At 38.6% G+C, this 26,734-nt stretch overlaps 3 protein-coding genes across 8 annotated transcripts in view; 2 read left to right on the top strand and 1 right to left on the bottom strand.

The window, feature by feature from the left end:
- The first annotated feature begins 64 nt into the window (after window positions 1-64).
- On the top strand, window positions 65-4,083 carry LOC130171407 (synapse-associated protein 1-like). Its single transcript, XM_056379411.1, has 9 exons — window positions 65-401; window positions 516-634; window positions 714-780; window positions 949-1,022; window positions 1,139-1,278; window positions 1,420-1,571; window positions 1,932-1,990; window positions 2,112-2,256; window positions 2,346-4,083. The coding sequence occupies exons 1-9, from the start codon at window positions 224-226 to the stop codon at window positions 2,465-2,467; spliced, it is 1,056 nt and encodes a 351-aa protein (XP_056235386.1). The 5' UTR covers window positions 65-223; the 3' UTR covers window positions 2,468-4,083.
- LOC130171408 (AP-1 complex subunit sigma-2) lies at window positions 4,084-21,064 on the bottom strand. 6 transcript variants are annotated; one of them, XM_056379414.1, is made up of 6 exons: window positions 20,982-21,064; window positions 19,692-19,870; window positions 17,287-17,395; window positions 17,030-17,167; window positions 13,010-13,096; window positions 4,084-6,932 (listed from the first exon to the last, which is right to left on the bottom strand). In XM_056379414.1, exons 2-5 carry the CDS (start codon window positions 19,868-19,870, stop codon window positions 13,049-13,051), a joined length of 474 nt encoding a protein of 157 aa, XP_056235389.1. In that variant the 5' UTR covers window positions 20,982-21,064; the 3' UTR covers window positions 4,084-6,932; window positions 13,010-13,048. The 6 variants fall into 6 exon arrangements, with proteins under 6 accessions (XP_056235389.1, XP_056235388.1, XP_056235390.1 ...); XM_056379415.1 differs by lacking the exons at window positions 4,084-6,932; window positions 13,010-13,096 and adding exons at window positions 8,473-10,140; window positions 15,829-15,859; XM_056379412.1 differs by lacking the exons at window positions 4,084-6,932; window positions 13,010-13,096 and adding exons at window positions 11,381-11,448; window positions 15,829-15,859.
- A 2,070-nt stretch (window positions 21,065-23,134) lies between these two features.
- LOC130171007 (retinoschisin-like) overlaps window positions 23,135-26,734 on the top strand; it is a 4,057-nt gene continuing 457 nt past the window's right edge. Inside the window, exons 1-5 of the mRNA XM_056378761.1 lie at window positions 23,135-23,308; window positions 23,731-23,756; window positions 23,859-24,072; window positions 24,809-24,950; window positions 25,048-25,243. Of these exons, the coding sequence (XP_056234736.1) occupies window positions 23,254-23,308; window positions 23,731-23,756; window positions 23,859-24,072; window positions 24,809-24,950; window positions 25,048-25,243 (633 nt within the window). The 5' untranslated portion in view covers window positions 23,135-23,253. The remainder of the gene's footprint in view (window positions 23,309-23,730; window positions 23,757-23,858; window positions 24,073-24,808; window positions 24,951-25,047; window positions 25,244-26,734) is intronic.

Genomic DNA, 26,734 nt, shown 5'->3' with positions numbered 1-26,734 from the left:
ACTCGTAATTTCGAGTACAACGCATTTCCATGACAACCTGTTAAATTAAGGGTAGCCAGGATGGTCAAACTTAGGCGATCCGCGGAAATGGGTGAGTGGTGAAACGTCACCAACTACCACACTGTAGTTAGTTTCAAAACAGAAAACTGACATAAACGAAGTAATTAATCATTAGTTTATGTTAAAGAACTTCTATTAAGATTTTTGACAAAATATTTAAAGTATGTTTAAGAACTTGGGGGCTTGGTTTGGAATAGAAGGTGAAAATGGCCAAGTTAAACAAGAAGGCGAGTCTATTGTTGATGTCAACGAGGACACGAATCATGAAATAAACAAAACGACGGCTGCTGTTGAAAGTGAGCGGACAAGTGCTGCTGAGAGAGATGCTAAAGGCTTCAGTGGTAAGTTTGATAAACTTTAGTATAGTAATAGTATGGACAGTCAATTTTGCTGAATGTGTTTAGTTGCTTTGCTACATCTGCGTAACATACGTAACGGTGATCATATTTTTTTAGGTTTCATCTATGATTTCGCCAGCAGTGCCTCAAAGAAACTGTCCGAGTCCGTGGTTGAAACGGCACAAACATTGAAGAAAAGTGTAGAGGAGGGGAAAATAAATGGAATCATTGATAAGGTAAATATCCCTTGGTGTCTGTAGAAATTAAATCACATCCTTTTTTTGGCCTGCCGGATGAAATGTTTTCTTCCCTCAGACCATTTTGGGTGATTTCCAGAAAGAACAAGAAAAGTTTGTTCAGGAGAAAAAAGCAAAAACGTTTGGTAAGTACTGAATACTGTGTTTATTTCTATATTCACTCAGTTATTACTGTCTACACTTTAAGTGGTCACTTAACAGTTACTTAATTGCTTGCTGACCAAAAATGCACAACATGTAAGTATATTAACATCACAATACCATAACTACAAGCTAGTTTTCATTGTTACTAGGTGCTGCTGTGCCACCATGGGTCGGTTATAATGAAGAGGACACCATACAGCAACAGATTTTAGCTCTCTCAGCTGTTAGTATTAATCCTTACAAGACATTTATTTTGATATTAAAAAAAAAAAAAGTAGTTGAATTGTGCATCTATATAATATTAAGCGTATTGCTTAATATTGCTTAATGTTTTGACAGGACAAAAGAAATTTTTTGCGAGACCCTCCTGCCGGGATGCATTTTCACTTTGACTTTGAGCAAATGTATCCAGTTGCCATGGTGATGCTGGAGGAAGATGAGCTACTCAGAAAGATGCGCTTCCATCTGGTCCCCAAACAGTGAGAATTTCTTACTTACTGTACACATTAACTTGTGTTTTCATCATGTGCATCTCTGCACAAGAGTGGGTTTATTAAAAACAAAAATACCTCATTCTACCACAGAGATGACAGTCTATTCCTCTATGTCAATCTCTTTAGGGTGAAAGAGGAAGTGTTCTGGAAGAATTACTTCTACCGCGTGTCCTTGATAAAACAGTCGGCTCAGCTCACAGCTCTAGCAGCACAACAGACTGCTGAATGGAGGCATGTGGAGAAAACTGGCTGCAGTCCTCAGGATCCTCATCAAAAGGGTACAATCTACTGTGTAGTGTCAAACTATAAGGCCTGTCTTTAATCTTAATGTTCATGTCAGTCAGAAGAATGAAAATAATACATTTTAAATGATAGCTTCACACACAAAAATCCATAAATATTAAATATAATCTAAACAAAAAGAATGGTGAAAGTACGGGCAAACATTGTATGGTAAACTAAAAAGTTAGCTAACCTTAGGAACTTTTTGTACATTGAATTTTAGCATTGGTTTGTGCCACAGTCTGCATAACAGCAATGCTAAAAGCAGAAGTAGCGAATCATTTATATGGATTAGTCTGCACTGTTAATGTTATTGATCACCTTCTTGAGAGATAATGCCAAAATGATTTTTTCAGATGTAGTTAAAGGGAAAAATCCATCTGCCATCTGTCGTACCAAACCGAAGTCAAGTGGGGTAAGCTCCTGTTTTCAAAGTTTAAAACACCCAAGAAAATAAGAGCATACCTAAAAAAGTAGTAAAAAGACTAAAGTCAGTGTAGTTACATTCAGACTTTGCTCTGTTTCCTTGATGAAAGGATGAAGAGGAGATCTCCACCAGCCCGCATGTGTCGGAATTTGTGAGTGATGCTTTTGACTCATGCAAGATAAACGAGGACGACTTACGCAAAGAAATGGAACAGCTAGTTCTGGACAAGCGGGAACATTCAAACACACAGCAGGGCAAGTCTTCTTGTCCAACTATGTTATCATGTAATTGGTAGAGTTGTTTATCAGAGTTCAGTGAGTGACTCAACATTTGTTGTTTTCAGAGGAGACTGCGGACTGGGAGAGAGAGCTGCAGGAGGAACTTCAGGAGTACGACGTGTTGGCTGATAACGAGAACCACGATGACAACTGGGACAAAGAGATTGAAGATATGCTAAAGGAGTAGTTAGAGCAATTAAGCTCCTCTAGGCTTAACTGTTTGAAGGACACCACCGCTAAAGTCATAAACAGCACCTGATGATAGATTTTATTCTCCTAGTGGGATGATTAATTTCAATATTGGTCATCTGAAAGAGATGGAGAAATACCACTGAATGTCATTAACATTTCACTATGCTATTTATAGTTTAAAGTTCTATCAGAAAATATTCAATATTGTCTCCCATAGTTAAAAGAGGAGGAGATATTGTCCTTCATCTCAGATTCATAAAGTGCATCTCCACAATGAATAGAAAATGTTCCTCAGGCTCAGCCTCAGGAATTAATTTTGCTGAACAGTGGCCACTGATCCCACAAATGCCAATTACAGGATGATACTAAATTTTAGGATATTGTTAAGCTGAAGCGTAACAGTAGCACAAAGAGAGAAGAGTCACACAGTCAGCAACCTGACTCATCAACTTCTGTTATTCAACAATATCAGTGTAAACTGTTTTTTGTCTAATATTAAAGATACATTTAAGATGCAAGTGCTGTTATGATGATTTCAAGTTCATCCTGATTTAAACATCCAGGTAACAAAAATAATAAATAGATTCAGTGTGAAGTATGAAATCAGAGACCTTAGGTTTTGATGTGCTTTGGTCTGATGCTGCAGAAATAACTTCAACCAAATCAAGTGATATTTTCTTTCAGTTGCAGAGGATTTAAATGTGAGCCATATAACAAGTTTATCCTAATACTGAGCCAACACTTTTTTTTTTTTGAATGAAAACTATGTTGTGTTGGTTTCTAATAACACACAATAACCTATTTACATATCACTTTTTTTTTTTAAAGTATATTTTTTAGGGCTTTTTATGCCTTTATGATAGCACAGTGGAGAGAGACAGGAGATGGGGCAGAGAGAGGGGGAATGACATGCAGTAAAGGGCCGTCTGATGCGGGATTCAAACTGGGGCCGACTGCAGCGAGGACCGTAGCCTCTACATATGAGGCGCCTGCTCAACCCACTGCACCACTCGACGCCCCTTTCATATCACTTTTTAAAAGCTGTTGATAGTGTATTACTGTACAGACGATGTGTATTTTATCAAAATGACACAATGGATGACTGAACATACTGTATGTATTTGTTGTGATCAAATGTCTCGTCTCCATACACTCACATACTGGAGATGCTGATATGATGTACTCTGGAGAAATGCAGGTCCAAACAAGCTGTGTTCTTCCTGTCCGTGTCAACATTTGTTCAGGAAAATGGATCCAAAAGCCTTCGTCTTTTGTGTTTATACTTATACAAACTGTAGTGTTACATTTCTACCATCAACTTTATCAGCTTCAATGAATCTCCTGCTTTTCTTAAGTTAATACATGTTGTTTTATTTAGTTTACGTTTATAATCTGTTTTTGGATACGATGTTTTGTCACGAAGCTTCTGAAACCAAAGAATATCTCTATATCTCATGCTGGTTGAGTGTATGTAAACATGTCTTTGTCAATGTGTAACAACACATGGAAACACATTTGCTCTTTTTATCACCAAAACCAGGAAGTTTTTTTGTCCTCATGTCTGAGGGACCTGTGAAGAATAAAAGGAAACAAGCTGTTTGTGACAACACAGACTTTCCGCCCCCAGAGTACTCTTTATTGCTGAACTTGACAGGAAAACATAACCTTCCTCCTTTATCCATTTCAGACACTGTGCCAGTAAACTGCACAATTTATCCTCAGCGAGTAAACACAAGTCCAGTAATGTGAAACACAGGTTGCACTGCACTCGAGCTGTAGCTACTGTATATTTCACTTTATACATCAGTCACACATCTGAGATACAGAACAGCACACACAGTCAATTATGCATGAAAATGCTAATTTGTAGTTACTGTATATAAAAGAGATAATAGAGATTTTATTTATTTAGAGATGTAAATGAACTATGATATAGAGGAAGTTGCCAAATGGAAAAAAAGAAAAGTGAGTTCAGAAATAAAATAACCAATACCAGCTTCGTAAAGATGAACATACCTGTGCAAGATGAACATAAAATACAGATTGAATGCCAGTTTATGATGTTTGCACAGTCCTGTGTCTAAGGCATCTAATACATATGTGTGTATGTGTTTGAGTACTCATCAAAGTGGCTGGAAACTACTGTTTTAGTACATAAAAAAAATCTCAATACTCTGCTGTGGTTTATGACACTATTGCTATTTTATGCATGGTCACTTTTTCAGAGTCACAGTAGTAAATAGGTAGTTAACATGCTGTACAACATGACACATGGACAAAGTTTCTTTGTTTTTATGTTAAATCTACCAATTTTTAGTCAACAGTGAAACGGCTTTAAAAGACCCTCACAGCTGTTTTCAGTTGCTCTTCCTCATTAGACCTCTGCTCAGGTCGGAGTAAGGTGGAGCCATGCTCAGTGTTACATGAGGTCACCAAACTCCCTGGGCTAATGAGAATCAGAGGTCTAATTTGGTTGCACATTAACACAGGAGTGAGGGAGTTGTCAATTAACACAGTCTGTACAGGCTTATCACCTGGGAGGAGCTAAATGAAAACACCTGAGAGGGTGGATTTAAGGTGTGTAGGAGCTCTAAATTATCACCTGGTCCGTGGTCTGTATGAAATCAGTCTATCAAAGAGGGAAAACAGTGATTTATAGTACATGCCCCCATTTTAAATTGGATGCATATGTGAAGTATGAAAGGGGAGGCCTGTACTGACAAACCCATGGAGATCCTATAACTAGCTATGTTGAGCTTTTAGCTCTTTGTTTTGGTTTAACATCCACACTTTATTGTATGTAAGTCTTACCACTGTCAGCCACCTCACCTTCAGCAGCATCAGGCAGTTGTTAACTTCACACAGGGTCTGCTTAGCCTCCTGTAAACTACCAGCCCAAGACCAAAAAGCCACAGCATGTCTACACAGAAAGTGTTTCAGCCATGTTTTTCAGTTGCCTGACAGAACAGATACCCAGTCCAGCTCACACAGGTCATGTAACAGCTCACATTTTACCCGCACTATAAGCCTGTAAACGCAACCCAATGTGTATTTTTATATGTCAAGTATATTTTCCTGCATTTTTACAAACATACGTACAGTGATTGTGTATTGGGCTGTGAGCCCTGCCAAGCTGTGGGTGACCTACAACTCAGTACTGTACCCTGAATGCATCCTGTGTAGACACAGACGGAGTACAGGAGCTGCTGCTGCTTTGTTAATCTGCTGCTCTGTCTACAGCCGCTGTGTAGACATAGTGTCAGATGTCTGACTCCTGAATATTCAGATATTTCCCTCAGCTGGTGGAAACCAAAACAGATCTAAAGGAATATTGGACTTCAGCAGGTGGCCAGAAAATAGTAGGATCATGTTGCTCCATGTCTGCTGGACAACTTAAAAAGGCGATAATATTTCAGGGCTCTGTCAATGTCATCTTTCTTTGGATTTCTGCCACCTAGTGGCCAAAAAAGGACTAATTCAGCTTTAAATCAAATAATCTGGTGCCTTAAACTGAGCCTTTATAATACTGATCAGATATTTTAAGAATCCACAGTAACAGTTTTTTCATTAGAAAAAAATAAAATTCAATAGTAAACACGAAGAAGAAGAAGAACAGTCAATTTAGTTCTTGCACATTACACATAAATAAAATAAACTCATTGTATTTACCTGCTACATTGCAACAATGGGACAATAACAGATTCTTTCCATCAGAGATTAAGGCAGACAACATTAAGTGGCATTAGAAACCAGTAGAGTGATAACGGTCTGTAAACTGAGATAATACTTATAATATGACACAGAACATTTTCACCAGTCTTTTCACTTGAGACTGCAGTGGTGCATTACAGTGTAAGGACAGTGTTCACATACCAGGTGCAAGGTGTTCTGCTTGAACAGTCAGGTTCATGATAATCACAATGCATTGTTAATCGAGATGAAATGAAATTCTTTGGTTTTGTTATTGTAATACTTTTGACTTCCCTTTGCAATATATACTATACTTTTTCTGCAATCATGAATCTAATTCACAGGATAATGTGATCCCATCAGCTTTGGTCAAATTGAGATTGAGCAGTTCCCTCAGTACAGTACCTTGGTTGTGAACTGGAGAGCAGCAAAAAGCTTAATTATGCAGAATTTTTCCTTGGTAACAGTTAACGTCATCAGACTGAACAAATAAATAACTCAGTAGGACATACACAAACAGTGCAACATGTTTGTCTCAGAAAAAGAAATGAAAGCAAAGGCAGAGTTGTGGAGCAGATGCACCGTGTGTGTGTGTGTGTGTGTGTGTGTGAGGTTGTGTGTGCTCAAAGGTGAATTGGAGTTGGAATCGGCTACATACAGCAGTTTAGCTGGCAGATGGAGGAGTGTGTGGCAAGTGATGATGATGATGATGAGGACCATGTTTATGTGAGTCCAATTTCCTCCAGCACGCTGCGTGGGGTCTCGGCTTCCTGTTGAAGGAGAGAGGAACCAGAGCTCCAGTTAAGTGTTGAGTGAGCTAAACGTCACACAATGAAGATGGGAGATTTCAACACCAACACTGTTACTCAACTGTGCAGACACATACACACCGTGACGCCACATTTTATCTGGTTTAATGTTACAACTATCTCAAAAGCAGCAATGCTGGGGGGATTTTTACACGGTGTGACAGGCAACCATTCAGTTGTTGGCTTCATGCAAATGGTTAAAACTGTTCAAAGTTAAAGCTGCATTAATCGATTACATTAATACTTTATCAAATTAATATATGTGGGTGGTTGTAACTCTATAGCTCAGTTCATCCTAATGTTTTGGGTGTGATTAGTTGATGAAGTTAAAGTTGCACTAATTGACATGGCTCACAGTGAGGACCCCCCCCCCCCCCAATTCTACATTAATACATTACATTAGTACATTACTAAATTCATATTAGGGAATCTGATGCTACAAATAGTTGTTCAAGTTAAAGGGCCCCTGCTGAGTTTTTCTTGTTGAGTTTTTTAAATTCATTTTCCCAAAATGTGTTGTTTACCCTTGAAGCCCAATAAATGTGTTGAGTTTTTAAATGATTTTAAAATGTTCATTGTTTACATCCATCTTTGCAAGCCATTCTTCTTCTTCCCTGTCATTGTGAAAGCATTGCTTCACCTCTCTTCACGGTAACAGCACAAACAGTTTCTCAGTGCAACAGAGCGAAAGGCAGGAGAGTGAATGACCTCGTTCGTCTGTGTGCGCAATGCAAACAAAACTCATAAAAACACTGTTCCAGTAGCACTGATAATGGTCAAAAACTCCACAGGGCACCTTTACAGCTGCATTCATTCATATTTTTTATATTGATCAATAAATGTAAAGTGAAAGAGGTGGATTTGAGTAGGGAACCCACCACTCTATAGTTTAGTTCACCCACCAAATTCTACATTCATATTTGGGGATTTGATACCACAATTAAAGTTACAGCTAAATCTAATCAATCTTAATCAATGTAGTAGCTACAATAATGTGTACAAAGACATAGACATGGTAATACAGGAAAAGATGAGAGCAGGTGGCTTTTGGCAGAAAGAAAGAGAAGCACTTACTTTGGCATCCTAAAACAAGGTTCAGCACAAAGTAAAGAGAGGAGTTGCATCAGAGCAGTGAGACAGAAGTCTGGCTTCATGGTAAGAGGAGAAAAACAACCCACTTCCCCACAGTAACTTCAAGGTGTCATTTCAGTTTCAGTACAAAATGTTCAACCCAGATTTTGAAACATAAACTATGCATTTTCACCAATTACAGACTTTTCGCTCTCGGGTAGTTTCTGCTGGAATGATGTTTCCCTTGTCGCCTGTTATGTCGGCTAAACCTCTTCGTCTGAAGAACACATGGAGCTGAGCACTGTTCAGTGCTGAGGTTTCAAACACACAAGATAACAACTGCAGAAAAACTACATCACTGAATGTCAGCTCCAACTTAACCATTAACATAGGGACCAAACAGTTACATCAAAGAAAGACACCAGTGTGCTCTAGTGACAAATAATCATAAACAATTTATTCATTATCTATTATATACATTGATAAAATATCCTCAATTAATCACGATAGTCTATTAATGCAATCTGTCTTCATTAGTAGGACACAGATGAACAATGACTGATCATATAAAACATTTTAAGTGCTTAGTCAGTGTGCAGTTATGACAGATAAATCCAAGTGTAAAGCTAATTATTTCAATTATGTTTGATTTCTTCTTATGATGTAGAAAGTCAAAAGAGCCCCTTGGTTAATCAGTGCAAATATTTCTTTAGTATTAATCCCATTAATATTACTTACCTTCAAAGTGGCTTTTTGCTATTTATTTAAATAGGAAATAATCAGGGTCTATCAATAATTTACAAGATAAGGATCAAGAATAACTCAGCTTATAAGTGGACAGATATTAAAAGGCTGTCCCCTCTGTCCCGTGGTCAGAGCAAAGGTTTGTTTCAAACTTATATCAACAACAAATCCTAGAAATTACAGCAAGGACAAAACTAAAATGCACATATACTGTATGTGGTTTGAATTGAGAATATATGAGCAAAAAGACATGAAAAAGTAACATGACTTCTCCTGCATTCTCCTCCCACATGAGGCTGATGTAATGTGAAGTCAGACATAAAAACAAGACCAACGAGGAAAGCAATAAAAATATGAAATACAGAACTGATGGGATCAACACCTCTCACACATAACAATGACTTCAATGATGAATCTGTGTTTAAGTGACATCAGAAATGGGATGCTCATACTGGAATTCAAGCATTTCTTTTGAAAGAGTGTGTTAACATTGAAATACTGTGAAGCTGTGCCATTTACTTAAACACAGTCAGAAATATTAATGCACCTGTACTACAACCTGTGCAACAGGGGGCAGACTTCCCCTACAAGTTTTGAGTGGCAATAGATGAACAAGACCATCCCTCATAACAAAATACTGGATATGACCCATTTTATTTAATCTTAGTCTGAGGTTTTCAATCATGTGTCAACACGATCCAAAAGTTTACAGATGTTTTTGAACCAGAACAACATCAGCTGATGTAAACTGATTTTAGCTAATGACTAAATTAGCTCCTTAAGTGGTTTGTTGAACTAAGGAATTGTTTTTCTTTTTGTTGATCTTGAAATGTCATTCTTCACATTGGAAACATTTTAGAAATAAAGCCAATGAAGGTCAAGAGATACAGCTGAAAGCTCTGGAAAAACACCAGTGAGTGGGTCTAAAGTTAAAATTATTTGTCAAACAGCAAACTTGGGTTGTGATGGCACATGATGAAACCTTGCTGCATTGCTGGTGCAATGAAACAGTAAGTGGACCGATGACAGGCATGGAACATATCGCCACAACAAATATGACTCAATAGAAATATTGATGAATTTTAGTTTAAGTAGATATTATTAAAACATTTCAATTTACTTTTACTATTGGGACAAATTTATAACATGACTGTCATGTATCCAGCTGAACAGTGGACTGAGAATATTATGACGGCCCCCAAACCAATGGCAATGACAGGTGCTCAGAGGGAAGAAAGAAAGGTGCCAGGCACTGAGGAGCTCAGCATGCAGGGTGGATAGCAGCAGCAGCAGCAGCAGCAGCAGCGATGGCAGCCAATCAGTACACAGGCACATTAAAGTACTCATGACGGGGCTGGGGGAGAGAAATGCACACAACTTAGAAAACAGGACAACATTAGGCCGTAACAGCCACCTCAATCAGACACTTCATTCACAGGACATGCAGGAGACAGAGCAGCAGGCAGGAGGCATCAAAAACAAACTCTCATCACTGTGTTGCCTTTTAAAGATGTGGTTTATATATTATGGGAAATATTCTTATTCACTCTCTTGCTGAGAGTTAGATCAGAAGAGAGATAGCACTCTGATGTTTGTCCATTAAATATGAAGAGTGAGCCAGGATGTTTTTATAAAAAAAAAAAAAAAGCTCAGTTACTTCCTGGCTCTGTCTAAACTTTACTAAGATCACTATTTACCACATTATGTCTTGTTTGTTTAATTGGCGCAAAAACAAAAATGTAAAAACCACAATTTGTACTTTTATGTGGAGTTATCCTGGAAGGGTAAGAGATCAGGAGGTCGCTGAACCTGGATGAGAAATAGTTCCAACATATATCTAAGCAATTAACTCATGGTTTCCCCCTATTTCCAGTCTCTATGCTAAGCTATGCTAACAATCTCCTGACTCCAGTGTCAGATTTACCATACAGACATGAAAGTTATATTGTTCATCTCATGTAGCTCTTGTCAATAAAGTGAATAAGCATATTTCTCAAAAAGTTGAACTATTCATTTAAGGTTTCCTTGAACTGGAAATTAAATTTTTCCTACTCACCCAAAGCCAACAGAGGTTTTCTTTTGTCTGTTAATCTTTATAGTAACAGTGAGCTGAGCTAATTAAGATCATACTCAGGATTTCATTAAGGAAAAAGCATCCACAAATCTGTTTGATCCTGAGTAAGATTCCCCATTAGTGAGAGTCATTTCAGTTTGAGTGATGTGTAAACAGGAACAGTTTGAACGGTGCACCGCTCAATGTTTTAAATGTATGTAACTGTGACCACACAGTTAAAGTGTCGCCTCTCCAGACTGCAGAAATGTAGCCATAGAAAACATTTGGTGGTGTGGACACTGTCAATGAGATGTTACACATACATGAAAAACGAAGACAAACAGAATAAGACAGACTGTGTTTCCAATACAAACATGTGCTGTGAGCCGTGGAGAGACTGTTACTACTGACAGGAAACCAGGAACAACACCAGGAACACTATCTGAACCAGCACGAACCAAGCTACACACAGACTGATATACACAGTGAGAGGACTGAGACTAGTTCTGACTATAAAGCTCTAGTGGTACAGACACAGAGTATTCACCTCAGCTGCCTAGTTCTGGAAAAGACCAGAGGACTCAGAGGCCATACTTGGGACCATCACACCTGTGAGGCAAACATTTTTCATAAGGACAAAAATAAACAGAGTGATGCAACACTGATCAACTCAGGTAAAGTCCAAAACTCACAGGAGCCTACATCGCCTACACATCTACAGTGTGCGCTCAGGGACCAGGAGCACCTCCACAATAACAGTGAACTCTTCACTGGGACGTCTCTGTTCAATTTACCTCTGATGTCTCACATTCAGAGCTGGAAATCTTCAGAGGCATCGCTATTCCAAAAGAAGATCTGCTTGCTGGCACCAAACTATCGGCCAGCTTCTGAGAAATGTTTCATTAAAGGCTTATTAAAATAGCTTCAGCTAAAATCCCCTGTGGTATGTTTCCATGTAATCACTGAACTATGCACTCACTAATGCCTTAAAGCTCAAGGGCCAAAATTCCAAATGTGCCCCAACTCAACCCTTGCATTACTTCAACCACGCAGTTGTTATATCTACTAATTTACAGTATATGTATGTTATATTTAGGTCCTCAAGGAATTTGTTTATTATCTTATGAACCATTTGTTGGAAAGTTGACAACACACACAAATTCTGCATTTCACCACTGCACTGTGTTTTAAAAGTTCATTTGATTAGTCTGATCACTAAATTACACTGACAAGGACTGTGTCCTAATTTAGGGGTCGCATCCTTCAGAGGCGACATGGCTGTCCCATTTCAAAGGCTCCTTCAAATGTGTCCTTCTTTTCCTGGACAACAAAGGATCCAACAGGTGGATTCTTCATGACACAACGTATCCCAAGATTCATTGCGCACCAGTAATGAAAATAATATGGCAGCAATCAACACCGACAGAGAGCCTGAGGATTACGCTGTTAAATGTAAGTATTGGGTTTCAGCTCAGTTCAACAGCTAACGGTAACTTTTAAAAGCCGAGGACCTTAAAACCTCAAGTTTCTGTACAAAGAAGTTATGTGTTGTCAAAGTTGCTAGGCGACAGGAGCTGTGCTTTGCGACGCAACAATAAGGATGGAAACAGCTGGTGACGTACAAGACCAGAATGTTCGATTTCAGTTTGACTTCAGAGTCTATAACGACTATGAAGGGCCACACCTCGTAGACGATGGTCATTTCGGGTCAAATGACACCTCATACAAAAACCTGCAGAATCAATATTACAACAAGTAAATGTAAAATACTGTAGTCATATATCAGAAAACGATATGTATCCTTAATCTGAGCAAATTCATTCAGTGCTGTTAGTAAAACAGGCCAGTCTTCACACAGGCAGCATAGCTCTATCACTTTCATGTTACAAGTTACAATTTAGAGTAAACTGTAAAAAATACAAATTAAATCTTACAAATTGTTACTTGTTACAATTACGTAAAAGATTATTCAAATTTACGATGTAACACAAAGTCCTGGATTATGCCGCCTGTTAGTGAAACTGAGTGTATTCAGACATGTTTGAGTTCATGCCTGTTATTCACATTGTGTCATGTATTTTTCACTCAGAAGTACATGCAGGTCAAAGTTCACGGCACGCAGAACTGGAAACCCATGCTGACCGACTGACTGCACCAGTCTTGTAGTTACCAATTGCCTGGACGGAGGCACGGACAGACCCTAGGCCCATTACAAGAGCTCCTCATTAGGCAAACTTCCCCAGTCTTCACTCTGGCTCTATAAAAACAGAATTGAGCCAATCAGAGACGGGGTTCTCTCTCCCTCTCAGGGTAAACCTGAATTGGCACTCTTGAGGTTCTGACCCCACTTATTCCCAAGCAAGAATATCAATTAAATGATTTTAAAAAGCTCCTCACCTCATACACTTAAAAGGAAAAAGACTACCTGAGGAACTTACCATAAGCCTTTTAGGATCACAGTACAGTATGTTCCCTACAGTACGGCTCCCTGATGGTACTGCTGACTGTAAATCAATGAACAGCCTCACAGTTTGTCCTTGGGGATTATGGACTTGGCTGAGCAGCAACTTCCTCACAGCAAATGGTTGTGGGCCACAATCAGCTTTTCTAATGCGTCTCAACTTTACTGCTCACTTCATTTCTTCAGGCTACTTCTCTTTCCCAGATTGCTAACATGAGTAAACTCTCTGTTTTGTCTGAATATTGTCTTATTCATAGCTTTATGTAGCAATATCACAAATATGGTGAATGACTTAAGCCAAAACCATGATGAAAATCAAATATCAATTACAGGGGAATAGAATATTTTTTTATGCTTTGGCATAGAAATATTCAAACAAATACATGGAGCTTCAGATATATGGACAACTGTTGTTGAACATCATGTCACAACTAAACCTGACTAAATATTGTCAGTTACTGAGCTTTCCAGGACATCTGTATCAGTAATCCTTATTATTCTTATTCTAAATTTAACATATTTTATTATACACTTATTTTTAAACTTCAGAATATCTTTCCACAGATATTTTTGTCACTCGTAGCTAAATATGTGGGATCTTTGCCAGAATTGTTTGATGCTGTATGTAAATATCATCCCCCCAGAAATGCAGTGTAGATCGCTCTCTACAGTTCACATCACTTTTCTCCACCCGGTGTTAATGGGGTGTCAGCAGTGACCTGATTTTGCTTCCCAGAACTCATTAGCGTGGCCTTTTTGGCTCACTAACTGACTAAATGTTGATCAAACGAATCCAGCAGAACCCATCAGTCTGCTGACAATGATTAGGTCAATGCTACACTAATGTGTAATCTAAAATACAATATGTGTTTTTGCCCCAACATTAAAAGCTGCATTCACTGGCTAATCCTGTGAAATCATTAATATATTTTGACAATTTTGCATTCTCTATAGAAATATTTATAAAAAATGTTTTCTATTTAATGGCTCTGCTGTCACTCATGCAATGTTTTCATTTCATTCTATCACTATAGATAGATAGATAGATAGATAGATAGATAGATAGATAGATAGATAGATAGATAGATAGATAGATATTTTATTTATCCCCTTGGGGAAATTCATGTAATAAAAAATTAAAGATATCTGAATTATGAAATGTTTAAATGTCCCATGTAGTCTAAAGGTAGATGTCCATGTGCTGTTTTATTATAAAGCAGCTCTAGTTTCTATATTAATACTGTGAAAGTATCAAAGCCTCAGTCCACAGAGAAATGCACACAGCCCGTATTCAGAAACTGAGCCTTAAAACCAGTCGTCAGGACTTCTGGAACTTTGTGATGTCACAACCAAGCCCCGCCCACCTGGACCCACCATCCAACGTTGCAGGATTTGGTTCGTGTTTACCTGAAATCTACTATATTCTTATCTGATTACTCAGAAAACAATCAGCCAATCAGAAGAGAGGCTCAAAGCCTCCACTCTTCTGATTGGCTCAGTGACCTGTTGTTACTAGAGCTCCAGAGAGAAGCCTGACAGAGGAGATGTAAAACTACACTGAGATGGTGTTTGGTTCTTAAAACCACAAATATATCTTCTGATGTATCAACACTTCAAATAAAACACAGAAGAGGAAATATGGAGCTTTAAACTCCTGGTTTAGATCATGACATTAACAGAGTGAAGTGAAGCAGAGCCTCCTTTGTACTTACACTGAGACACAGTTGTGCTGCTGAATATGCCTACGGTCAGGATCATAATTGCAGTGACACTGTGGTTCTGCTACTGTAATTATTCTCCTTCTACATGAAATGCTAATGTGGGCCAGGAGTGTTTGTGTGGTCTCAGCAGTGCAGACAATGAGGATTTGTTTCTGGGCTGCACCATGATGCTCCCCTCACTTCACTGCTTTTAAACAAGACCGAAAACACTGTGAAGATTGTGTGAAATATCAAACTGGAAAATCACTTTCCTTTTAGATATTTATTGTTACTGAATGTTAATGTTTTAATTGTGCTATCAACCACTATCCACTATCTTCCATATTTTGGACATGCATGTTTGAAGGAATATAAAAAAGAAAATAATTAAAGTGATTAATGTATTTTCTAAATAAGTAGTAATAGATTTTAGAGTCCTATTATATTCCCTTCAGTCATCAGGACACTTTTTCTCTCCTGAGCACAGCATTACTTTTCACAGTCATTAATGTCGCTGTAACAAATGTAAGCTCCTTGTGAAAAGTCCCTTAGGGTGAAAAACTATATACCTGCGAGGTCATTTAGATATGCTGCAGCAGAAGTTATGGGTTAGTGCCTAGGATTACAGTGACACTGAGATATCAGGGATGGAGTCATTACAGAGCAGAAAAACACACCAGCAACTGCAATATCTACAGTGTGCTCCTGACACTTGAAATGTTGGTGTTGCTGGTTGTTTCCTGTGGTTGTGGTGGTGAATCTACAGTATGTCTAAAGCTACTGATCTAACACTACAGCGGGGGTTATTTGGGTTTTAACAAACAGTACCTGCAAACAGGCGCATCTGAAAATCTATATTCTGCAAATCACAACAGCAGGAGAGAAATATGAGCTGAAATCAAGAGCAAAATCAAACAAAATGGAAAGACAATACAGCACTGTGAAGTCAAAGAAATGAAAATCACAAGAAAATAAAATGTAAAACATTTCTGAAAAAGTACCACACTCATATAGCTCAGAAGATGAAATTAAAGATGAAGTTAACACTGAATGAAAGAAACACCGTGAAGCACGAGCAGCTCAGTGACCCCTTACACTTAATATTATAAGCAGAGGGTGAATTAATGAAGTTAGCGCTCATCTTTCACAAAAGCTTAGTGATTTAATTACTTCAATATTTTAACTACTCTGCTTTTACTGCGAGATACAACCACTCCTACTCTGACTAATGAATAATAATAAAACTTAAATTTATAAACCTTTAAAATTTCATGTCATCAAATTGCATTTTTATACAATTTATTGTAGGCATTTTTCACCAACGCAGTGTATCAGCATTAAGAAGCTACTTCTCTGTAAAGCAGCTTCATTGTTAATCTGACATTCCCGCCCTGGATTCAAATCACCTTTACACAAATGATTCAGCATGTAATCCTGTGTTACTGTTTGTAATTGTACCTCATGGATAACAGACTCACTGTTTACTGTTCATTCTCCTCAACCAATCAGAGCTGGATTAATTTACTGCTAAACATTTTCTACTGTTGCTGCTTCATATTAAAATTTAACATTAACAGTGGTCATTTTCTACATCTTTTGGACAGTGGGTCGGTTTAAAATGGAACAATACGCGCAGCCACAGTGAGTGTATGTCCATCTACCAATTTTTGAAAAGGTGGAAATTTAAAAAGAAAAGTTTTAGTTTATGATTCAATAATATTCAATAAAAACAATATGTGACAAACTCAACAGACTCATCAGATAAACTGCTTTGAAAAGTATTAAACTGTCTGTGCTGTTGCCACCAGTAAGCACAGGTGTCACCAGATCAACCACGACCCAGATCATAAAAACTTCACATGAGGAAGCAGGACTGTACTGAGGTAAAAGATTCAGACTCTGATTCACTCCTCAGTTCCACCTGACTTTGCTCTGGAGAATCAGAAATGTCAGTAATGGCAGATGACCGATGAAGTGGGAGAAAATGAAATCATTTTTATTCTTATTTTGATTTAATTCAGTGCCTTACCTCCTGCAGCAGGTCCGCTTGCTCAATGGCCTTTAACACATTCTTTTTGGATGTCTCCTGAGCCTCCCCACCCAACAGGAATTCATCCAGAATGAAGTAGGCCTTCTCAAAGTTGAAAATTATGTCCAGCTCACAAACCTGTTAATCAGCAATTAAAAACAGATCTAGTTACAAATGAATTGTATTTTAAGTCTCAGTTTAACAAACACACGATTAGCAATGTCATCAACAGAAGTGAGGGGACAGCAGAAACGCACACTGCCAAAGTATTTATCCAGTAGCTCCACATATCTGTGGATGATCTCCAGTGTGATGAGCTCATTGTCCTGGTCCTCTATGGCACAGCAGAAGTACAAGCTGGCATATCTGCAACAGAACAACAAGCAGCCAAGTTCAACTTGACTAAGTAAAAAAATAACAGCATTTTAAAAAGTATTCTACTGTGAAAACTGCAACGTCAACCTGACAAAGTGAATGTAAGAGGAGCTGACTCTCAAAAGTGATATACACCGTCTCCCAGCTCACTATAATAGTGCTGAGAGAACAATTCTCGTATTATCAGTGACTGCTGTTTACTGTGTCCAGGGTATTCATTTAAAAGCCAGAAGCCAGGTGCAGAAGTCTGTATCAGTTAAGCCTCATTCTGCCATGGTTCCTTATCCCTGATAATCCCTGAGGCACTCTTTAAGCATGTGATGACCGGCTAATAAAGGAGCTGATCGGTTGATCCCTCACAACCAGCAGGTCAGGAGGGCACAATGGACCAGGCTGAAGATTTTGGGAACACAAGCATAAAGGAGCAGGTCTCAAACTGAAGTGGACTAGAAATTGTTGGCATTATTGATTGCCGTTATTTGATCGGCTTCCCCTTTTTTTGAATTATTTATTGTTTCATTGTCTACGCCATCCCTGTCTGCTGTTTGTGCAAGTTAATGCATGGCACAGCCAGGCTCAGGAAACAATGACTACAGTTCAGATGTTCAGTTGTCTTTGTCACAGAGAAGTGAAACAGCACTTTTACTGTAGCTGACTCAAAGTGTACCAGCAGGCAGGGCAACAGGACACATGTAGCTCTATGTAGAGCAAGTAAATAAAATGCTTCTCTACTGTGTGTTGCATGTGGCAGCCTGATGACACGGTTCGACCCTACACATGGATTTGTTGTTTATGACTTTTATATGGTTATATTGTGAGTTTTACACATGGCAGGAAGCTCAGTCTTACTTGGAGCTGCACTGCGCTGTTGGCTCTGGTTCTTATTCTTGAAGACAAACAGTATCTATGTGTTTCATGAGCAGCATGAAAAACATATAACTTAATATATTTCTGTTTTGGACTGAAGGTTGAATAAAACATCTCAATCTGAGCTGTGGGAAATTATTACTGACATTTTTCACAATTTTCTGATGTTTCATAGAAAATAAATATTAATCAGCTAATTAAGAAAATAATCATAGATTAAACAATAATGAAAATAATAACTGGTTGCAGCCTCAGACATGCTGCATGTTTTCATGAAGGCTGTATGTTGCAATATTAGTTGCTGCACCTTATCAAAATCTCTGTCTACAGCTGTGAGCTCTTTTTCAACATGAAGACAGGAAACCATGGGAGCTACGCTTTGCTGTAACTGTGCTCCAGGTCTCATCTTTCCAGATTCTATTTCACACTTTATATTTCATACTGTGTTATAAACAGCCTAAATATCAAACAGCAGCAGCAGTTATTGTCTTTGCTGTATCAAAACAAATTTCCACTGGCTGTTCTGAGACTCATCCGGCTGTGGAGCACATCATGTATGTACCTATCTGACCTGACAACTTATCATTTTCATTTCTTCTCATTTTGGTTAATATGTCAAAAAATTAAATAAAATAAAGAAATAGGACTTCAAAATGTCTCTGACCCTTCACGCCTCCTTAAAATCATAACGTCTCAACCAAAACTGAATCATGTTCTCAAAACAATTACTACTCTCTGACCTCTTTCGCTTCACCTTCAGGACAAATATTGTTCAATTTTGGCACAGAATTATTGCATCAGTACACAGACAGTTTACAAGAAATCTCCTCTGACATGAGAGTAGAGAGGACCCTCTCTCTTCAACTGTTAGCTGAGCTACACAGAACTATGGAGGTAAAAATGTATTCTGACCCCTGCAGTACAACTAGATCCACAGGCAGCAGCCCTAATCACATTTAATAACACCTTTATGCCTTAATTGTATGTAATAATAGTCAATTTAATTGTTGTAGGCAAAAAACACAGACACATATATAAAAAAAACACAACTAAATATTATGAAAAATGCAAAGTAATTTATTAAACTATTTAAATTTAAGAAAATCTGTCTGGTTGAGCTGTGGTGCAAAGTCGCTGACAGGTCAGCACCTCCACCACTGTGTCTATCTGGCCATGTTGGGTCACTTGAGTTCACCAACAGTCTGGCTGCCTGTCCGTTGGCACGGCAACAGGACATAATGAGGTAAAATGAATGCTCTTTCATGTTGTAATAATGCCTTCATCTCTTTGATAACATTCTCGTGATTCTCTGACCGTCTATGAATGATAGGTCTGTCAATTGCCCTGGGAAGTGTGACAAACTCTGTGAGCATTCAACCAGTCAACATTTTGCTCATACACAAGTCCTATTTCTACGCACCTCTTATATACAATCTTGAGGTCTCTCCACTCCAGAAAGCTGCACATTTTGGGCTTTCGAGCCAGGACTGTCTGCACCAGTTCTCTGGTGATCTTCTTTTTCTCCTTATCAGACAAAGGCACGTACCATTTTTGAAGCCTGAGCTTGCCTTGTCGACTGAACAGAAGCATGAACTGCATCTGAAATGAAGAGATGAGAGAAAAACAGGAGCTGTGACACAACACAATGAGGAACGAGGGGAAAGCGTGGGTGGTTAAAGACAGCTGCAGAAAGATTCTAAAAACATTCAAAAGAGCACCTCTGCCCACTTTTTATGGATGCCAGAGGTAGGAATTAAGAGTCAGGCTGATTTTGACAAGTTCAGACAAACTGAGGAAATGACTGTGAGAGGTACATCACCAAGATGAATTAAACTTGATTAGGTCAGTCAAGTCTGGATCTTTACCTTCTTACAATAATTTAATATACACTCAGTTGTCAGTTTATTAGGTACATCTAGCTAAACAACAACCCCTCGTTCATGATGTTATAATGTTCCATTTTTATTGAAATACTTGTGATTGTGATGTTGATTCAACTGTGTGATCATTTTAGAGGCTGCAGTCTGTGGTGCTTTTAAACTGTATTCTATCACACAGACAGATGTTTCTGTTATTTAGCCTTCTCTCATAAATATAAGTGGGGTGGACAAAATATTAGAGACACCAGTCCATGTAAGGCAATACAATTCAACAGCAGAACAGAGTGCAGCCTTTAAAATAACCATATAGTTGAACCAACACCTCTTAAAGAAAACTATAACAAGAATGAAGGAGGATTCACTGCAGGGTTGTTCTATTAGACTGTGTTAAATGCCCCATATAAACTCCCAGCTAAGGGGAAATGGCAGTAGAATAGCTAACCTCATAGTTAGTTGTTAAGCTATTTACGTGTTGTCTGCTGCCATGTGTTAAAGATAAACAGCGCAGCATTTCACTTCAGGTTAACATTCTGTCTGAACAGTTGACAACATATAACACGTTTTAAATTCTTCATACATTTGAAACAAATAACACAATCAGTCGTTTATACAGTCAATTCTCTACCGTTAAAACAGAAACATGACAGAAATGATCATCTCGCCTTCACCATAATCAACACAGCGCAACGGAAGTATCGTTAACACCGTTATTCAGTGATTAGCATTAGCCCGTTCAGCCAACGCCGCGCTTACTTAACACGACACGCGACCAAACGTGTACAGACATTGCAGTGTAAACGGTGAAATAATATTAACAGAAAACTACTTACCTTGTATAAAAATACTGTATCTCCCTCTGAAGACCCGAGCCACCCAACAGCACCCTAAAATAGGGCCAGTAGGCATCGAGCATCCTGATTGGCCAGTCAGGCGCTCATGGCGTTGTTCATTGGCTGACATGTCACAGCCTTTTCGACGCTTTAACTCGTTGTCGCGGATGTGATTAGCTGCTGTAGACATCAATCAAACCTCAAACAGGCCGACTGGTTCCGCCTATTCAAACGTCATCAACAGAAGCAGCAGCTGAGTGTTTGAATCCAGGCGGAAGAACCCGGAGAGATGTTCAACAGATTGTAGTGTGTGATGTTGATGTTGATAGAGAACAACATGGCCATAATTTATAGGCTAATATTATATCCACCAGGGGGGCAGCAAAACCTCAGAGTGAATGATACAGATCCCTGATTCAAGGTTAGAATCTAGTCTCTCTTCCTTGAAGTTCTCTTGTTTGTCTCACAGACTGAATTTTTGCAGCTCTGTCATTAAAAGCTCTATTCTTGCGAATTTGAAGGAAGGAATTTATACCATTAAAGTACAATATACACTAAAGCAGATCCTGCATTGTTGTGTTGCTGTGACTACATCTTGTGCCAGAGCCCTTGTTAAAAATCTAGTTCTAAGACCGTGTCAGGGACCGAGCAGATACAGAGACACAGGTCTTGGAAAAATAATATACATTTTTTTTATTTATTTTTTTACTATAATGCTGGGCCCATGAAAAGGTCAACACAACAGAATTAAACTTAAGCACTAACTGAAACAAACTATATAGCACAAAACTGACCTCCTGACTGAAACATAGGGGAGACATATATAGTGGCTGATCAGGCCATTCAGACACATGGGGGACAGACCACAACATAACCATTTAAGCAAACTACAATAATGACAAAATATGTTAGCATAATGCTACCCCATATTAATTGAGGAAAAATAATAAACAAATAAACTCAACAGAACTGTCAAAGTATTAATACCAAAAAATTGACAAGGAAGTTAAACTAAATGTGTGCACACCAAATAGGTAACCACATGCTGTCAAATATTGCTAATAAAACTGTTATACTAAACCAAAACGTGTGAGTATTTATTTATCTGTTTGTATATGTGCTTTTTTTGCTCAGAAAGAGACTCTTACAGTAGAGTAGATTAAACAAATGAAAAACGTTACCACCATGCCTTGGTTCAATGTGTGGCTGCTGGTGCGGCCATCACAGACCATCATCAAAATATTCCAGTTAAAATTGTTTAATCAAATTAAAACAAGCTAACTTAAACACAGAAAAGCCGAGACCAGGTAGAATTATTCCATCATAGGAGACCATGTTAGATTGTAGGTCTATGGGCATAAAGTGAAACTGTGATGAGTGTAATCTTGAGGGCAACAGGACTCAACAGCAACATTTTCCCCTGTCAATCTGGCTACGACCTAAAATCTAATCCACAATTCCTCTTTCTGGCATTATGTGTTTATATTTTCAATTTTCATATTCCTGTGTAATACTTTTACAGAGACAGACAGTTGATTTAATGAAGTTATTACCACATGTAAATAAAACATTGACATTTGTGCCTCTGGCTACAGTTCAGTGGAGGCAACTGATGAATTAGGGTCAAATCCTGTCCAAGTCTTGCACTTAGCTGGGCACAAAAAAGATGACAGCTGATTTCACAAATGTGACTCATTTCTCATAAAGTGTTTTGAACTTACTCGCTGCTCACATGGGTGACTCAGCTTTAGTCTGTGAGGATTCTGTTGTTAAAAGGTAAATAAATGCACTTATATAACCCTTTCCTGGTCTTATCAAGCCATATTCACCCATTTTCACGCACACACACACACACACACACACACACACACACACATTCATTCAGCGCTTTCTTTCTATACATACTCTGCTTCTACCACCCACACACACACACACACACACACACACTCATACACCGATGGAACAGCCATCAGAGGCAATTCGGGGTTCAGAATCTTGCCCAAGGACACTTCAACACTTGGACTGGAGGATCCGGGGATCAAACCACCAATCTACCTCCTGAGCCACAGTGTGGACGTTGAGTCACTCACTCTTGATGTATGAATTGATGTGTCCATCGCAGGTGCAGTACATTAGAGCGGTGCAGAGGAGGTGTCTGAGGCCAATAAAGAGTATTAGATGAGGCCATCACAGGCCTGTGGATTACAGTAATCCTATCCACTAGCAGTGGTTATCACACACACGCTGCATTCCTGCACAGCTGAAGAGGAAGATGGAGGTCACTGCTCGTGGTGCTGCTGTGCTGCTCCTCCTGCTTATATGTCAGGGTAAGTCACTACTTGCATGAGGGATATTATTAAATCATAATGCACTGAACCTACCTTTAAAAAAATCTCCATATACTTACTGTTATACTTTGGTTCTTGTTTTTTTGTAACCATGCTTAGTAAAAGTACCAGACAGAAATTTTGCTGCAATTAACGTATCATGTTTTATCATGAGGAGCCTTGATAATATTTATAGTTTGTAGTTGTGAAAAATGTTAATTTAGGTTTTTCTCTCACTGCAGACTCCTTCACACACATTTAGCAGAATAATCGCAGATATTTGTCACATTAATTACAAACATCTTCACGCAATTCATACATTAACTTTCATTTTTTCTGTTTCTTGTGTAAAGTTTGGCTCGAGTCCTCAGTTAATTTCAATGTCTGCTTCTATGTTTCATGCATCTGTTAATGTGCTGCAGCCCTGATTACCGTCCACTCCCAGGAGGTAAGAGCCTTTTAAAAAAAACACCTGAAATTAGTCTAAAATGTAATATTGAGTAAGTGCGAGAGCAAAGTGTGGATTAACTCCTCCCCGTGTGACCTTCAGGAGGAGGAGGTTGTCCAGGAGGAGGAGCTGCAGGAGGAGGAGCTGCAGGAGGAGGACCAGGAGGTGATCGAGACATGGACGCGGAACATCAAAGCCTGCACCTGTGACTGTGAATCTGCTGATTCACCGACAGGCACCCCTGCTGTCATCCCACCTGTCCCGCCCACCTCGCTGCCCTCGCCGCCTCAGGGTCAACCAATGAACTGCATGCCAGGTGAGGAGTCAGACTCCATCGCTGTGACATGACCTGGACTTAGTCGTAGTCCCCCTGTTTGTCACACTCACAAGGATGTTGGATGTCCTTCATTCCCTAAAGTTCTTTAAAAAAGGGCTAAATGGGATTCACGTCATGTGACACAGTGGCAGCAGTATGGTCTGTGGATCTCTCAGGTGAGAGCAGACGGTGTGATGGATCACACAGTTGATGGTAGCAGGCTGTGTCCATTCATGCACTCAGCCAAATCTGGGCTCTACCTCTCTGCAGAGATGCACAGTCACCTTCTAATGTGATCGTGACATTTCCAGCTGAGGAGAGGGCTTGAATATTTTGTTTAGATGAGAACAGTTTTGGTTTTGGAAAAATACAAGTATGAAGAAGAGGAACCTGGAACAGCAAATGGTTTGAGGTAATCTCATTACCTGTGCAGGAATGTGATGAGCAGATTAGAGAGCCCAAAATAGGGCATGCCCTTCACCTAATAGCATGATACTGGGCAAAGCAGCGCACATCAGATGATGTCCTGATCATGTTCTTCTGCCTTATCACGCAAACCCTCAGAATTCAAGGTCTCACTGTGAGCTGGGTCAGGACGAGCACGAGGGCTCGAGGGAATATTAGAGAATAAAATCATGAGCTTGAAATGTTACTGGTTGATTAGTAGACTTTGCCATGTATTTATGAAGCTGTATGAACTGAGTGTCATGTGTATTTGCACTTGAAATCTCCACAGAATGCCCCTACCACAGAGCCCTGGGCTTTGAATCTGGATCTTTGACATCAGACCAGATCAGCTGCTCCAATCAGGACCAGTACAGCGGCTGGTACTCCTCGTGGATCCCCAACAAGGCTCGCCTCAACAACCAAGGCTTTGGGTGGGTCCACTCTCTTCTCCACTTCACACGACACTAAGATAAGCAACTCTTACTGTGAATATGATGCGACAAACACTGATGTGTTCATGTTTGTTAGGTGCGCCTGGCTGTCCAAGTTCAACGACCAGTACCAATGGATCCAGATTGATCTGAAGGAGGTGGGAGTGGTGTCTGGTATCCTCACCCAGGGCCGCTGTGATGCTGATGAATGGATTACTAAATACAGCATCCAGTATCGTACTGTGGAGACTCTGAACTGGATCTACTACAAAGACCAGACAGGAAACAACAGGGTAAACACACAAATACTCATCAGTTAAGATTTAAGTCTCTTTATGCCACAAATGAAAAGCAAACACATTCGTTACTCTTGCAGAATTTATCAATATTAATTGTATCCCCACCTTTGTAAAGAGCAGTAAACACAAACACAGACTAGTTTATCATGGGAACCAGTGAGTGAACTGAACCTGTTCAGGATTATTTTCCCTCATGTTCGTCTCTGAAATGTGACTCAATGATAAATACCAGCAAATTATTTGAGTCCTTGAGAGAGGATTTTATCCAGGATATCCAGGACGATGTGTGATGTTTGGTCACCACAGAAAACACTCACCACACTATAAGCTAAGATTTGTGCTGCAGGTCAGCAGACCTGTGCATCAGTTAAAAATCATATATTTACATAAAGACTAAAGTGACGGCTTCTACAATAAATAATTCTTATGAATTTGTAATGAACAAACTGTTGGCAACACTTGGCTGTGTTTTCTGTTGTTGTCGTCTTGCAATCATAAATAGTGTATTACTCTCTCTCTGTCCGTCTCACCACCTGTGATCCATAATAAAACCTCGGAGAACAATATAAAACAATATAAATCATCAATATACTTTAAATAACTCCTGTATCCTCAGTTATATTTTCCATGTAAGCGCTTATGAATGGACATAAAGTGTTCACTATTATAATATAATATTATTATAATATAATAATGTTAATACAATTGAAATTAAGAAATAAAATGAACATATGAACAAAGTGTGTAACATAGGAAAATTTGCAAATAAATTGTGAAATAATTATTATTATATTATAAAAAAAAACTCTTATTAAGAAATGTTAATCAATGTCCTTATCCCTGTTTTCATTTAATCAATGTTTTTAAACCTAATTATAGAATTAAATCAAATTAAATTGGAGAATATGTCACTAGGAAACAAAAAACATATTTTAAAAAAAGGACATTTTGATATATAAAAAGTTTTTAAAACCCCCTAAAATATATATATAGATATATATATATCTATATATATTATTGTGTAAAGAAATGCTGACAAAATAATACATTGAGTTCTAAAATGTCTTATTTATTACATATTGTCTCATTTATTTATTTAATATTGAACACTTTGGGGCTCCCTAATTCTTAGTTTAGTCATGCTTAGTCATGTTTTGTTCATGTTTTGACTGAAATGTTCCTGTGTGTGAGAGAATGAAATGAGCTGCTAAAAATGCTAAGCTAAAGGACTGAGGTGTAATTTTTCTTACAATACTTTTAGTTTTACTGTATTTTAGTTAATAATATCTCAGAAAAAGGCGACATCTCAGAGTCTAGAAGGGCTTTTTCAGTTCAGTGATTTTTGTTTTCACTTGAGTTTGGCTTTAAAATTGTTCACAGTGATTAGTACAAAGACTGCAGAACACAATGGGAAGAAGATGAACAATGTGTTTCTGTTTATTCTAATTCAAATATTAAGATTACAATTTATGACCCTAGAGTGAA

This window comes from Seriola aureovittata, chromosome 6 (genome assembly GCF_021018895.1).
Source record: "Seriola aureovittata isolate HTS-2021-v1 ecotype China chromosome 6, ASM2101889v1, whole genome shotgun sequence".
Taxonomy (NCBI): domain Eukaryota; kingdom Metazoa; phylum Chordata; class Actinopteri; order Carangiformes; family Carangidae; genus Seriola; species Seriola aureovittata.
The sequence above is the reverse complement of the archived record's forward strand: the minus strand, read 5'-3'. Positions and strand labels throughout refer to the sequence as shown.

What these genes read in the sequence shown, in the direction of transcription:
- LOC130171407 (XM_056379411.1), top strand. Translation starts at nt 224, where the DNA reads ATGTTTAAGAACTTGGGGGCTTGGTTTGGAATAGAAGGTGAAAATGGC. An exon ending in AGATGCTAAAGGCTTCAGTG is followed by an intron (nt 402 to 515) that starts GTAAGTTTGATA and finishes ATATTTTTTTAG; the next exon opens with GTTTCATCTATGATTTCGCC. An exon ending in GAAAAAAGCAAAAACGTTTG is followed by an intron (nt 781 to 948) that starts GTAAGTACTGAA and finishes CATTGTTACTAG; the next exon opens with GTGCTGCTGTGCCACCATGG.
- LOC130171408 (XM_056379412.1), bottom strand. Translation starts at nt 19,870, where the DNA reads ATGCAGTTCATGCTTCTGTTCAGTCGACAAGGCAAGCTCAGGCTTCAA. An exon ending in CTCAAGATTGTATATAAGAG is followed by an intron (nt 17,396 to 19,691) that starts GTGCGTAGAAAT and finishes GTTCTGTTGCAG; the next exon opens with ATATGCCAGCTTGTACTTCT. An exon ending in AAGCGGACCTGCTGCAGGAG is followed by an intron (nt 15,860 to 17,029) that starts GTAAGGCACTGA and finishes TGTGATTTGCAG; the next exon opens with AATATAGATTTTCAGATGCG.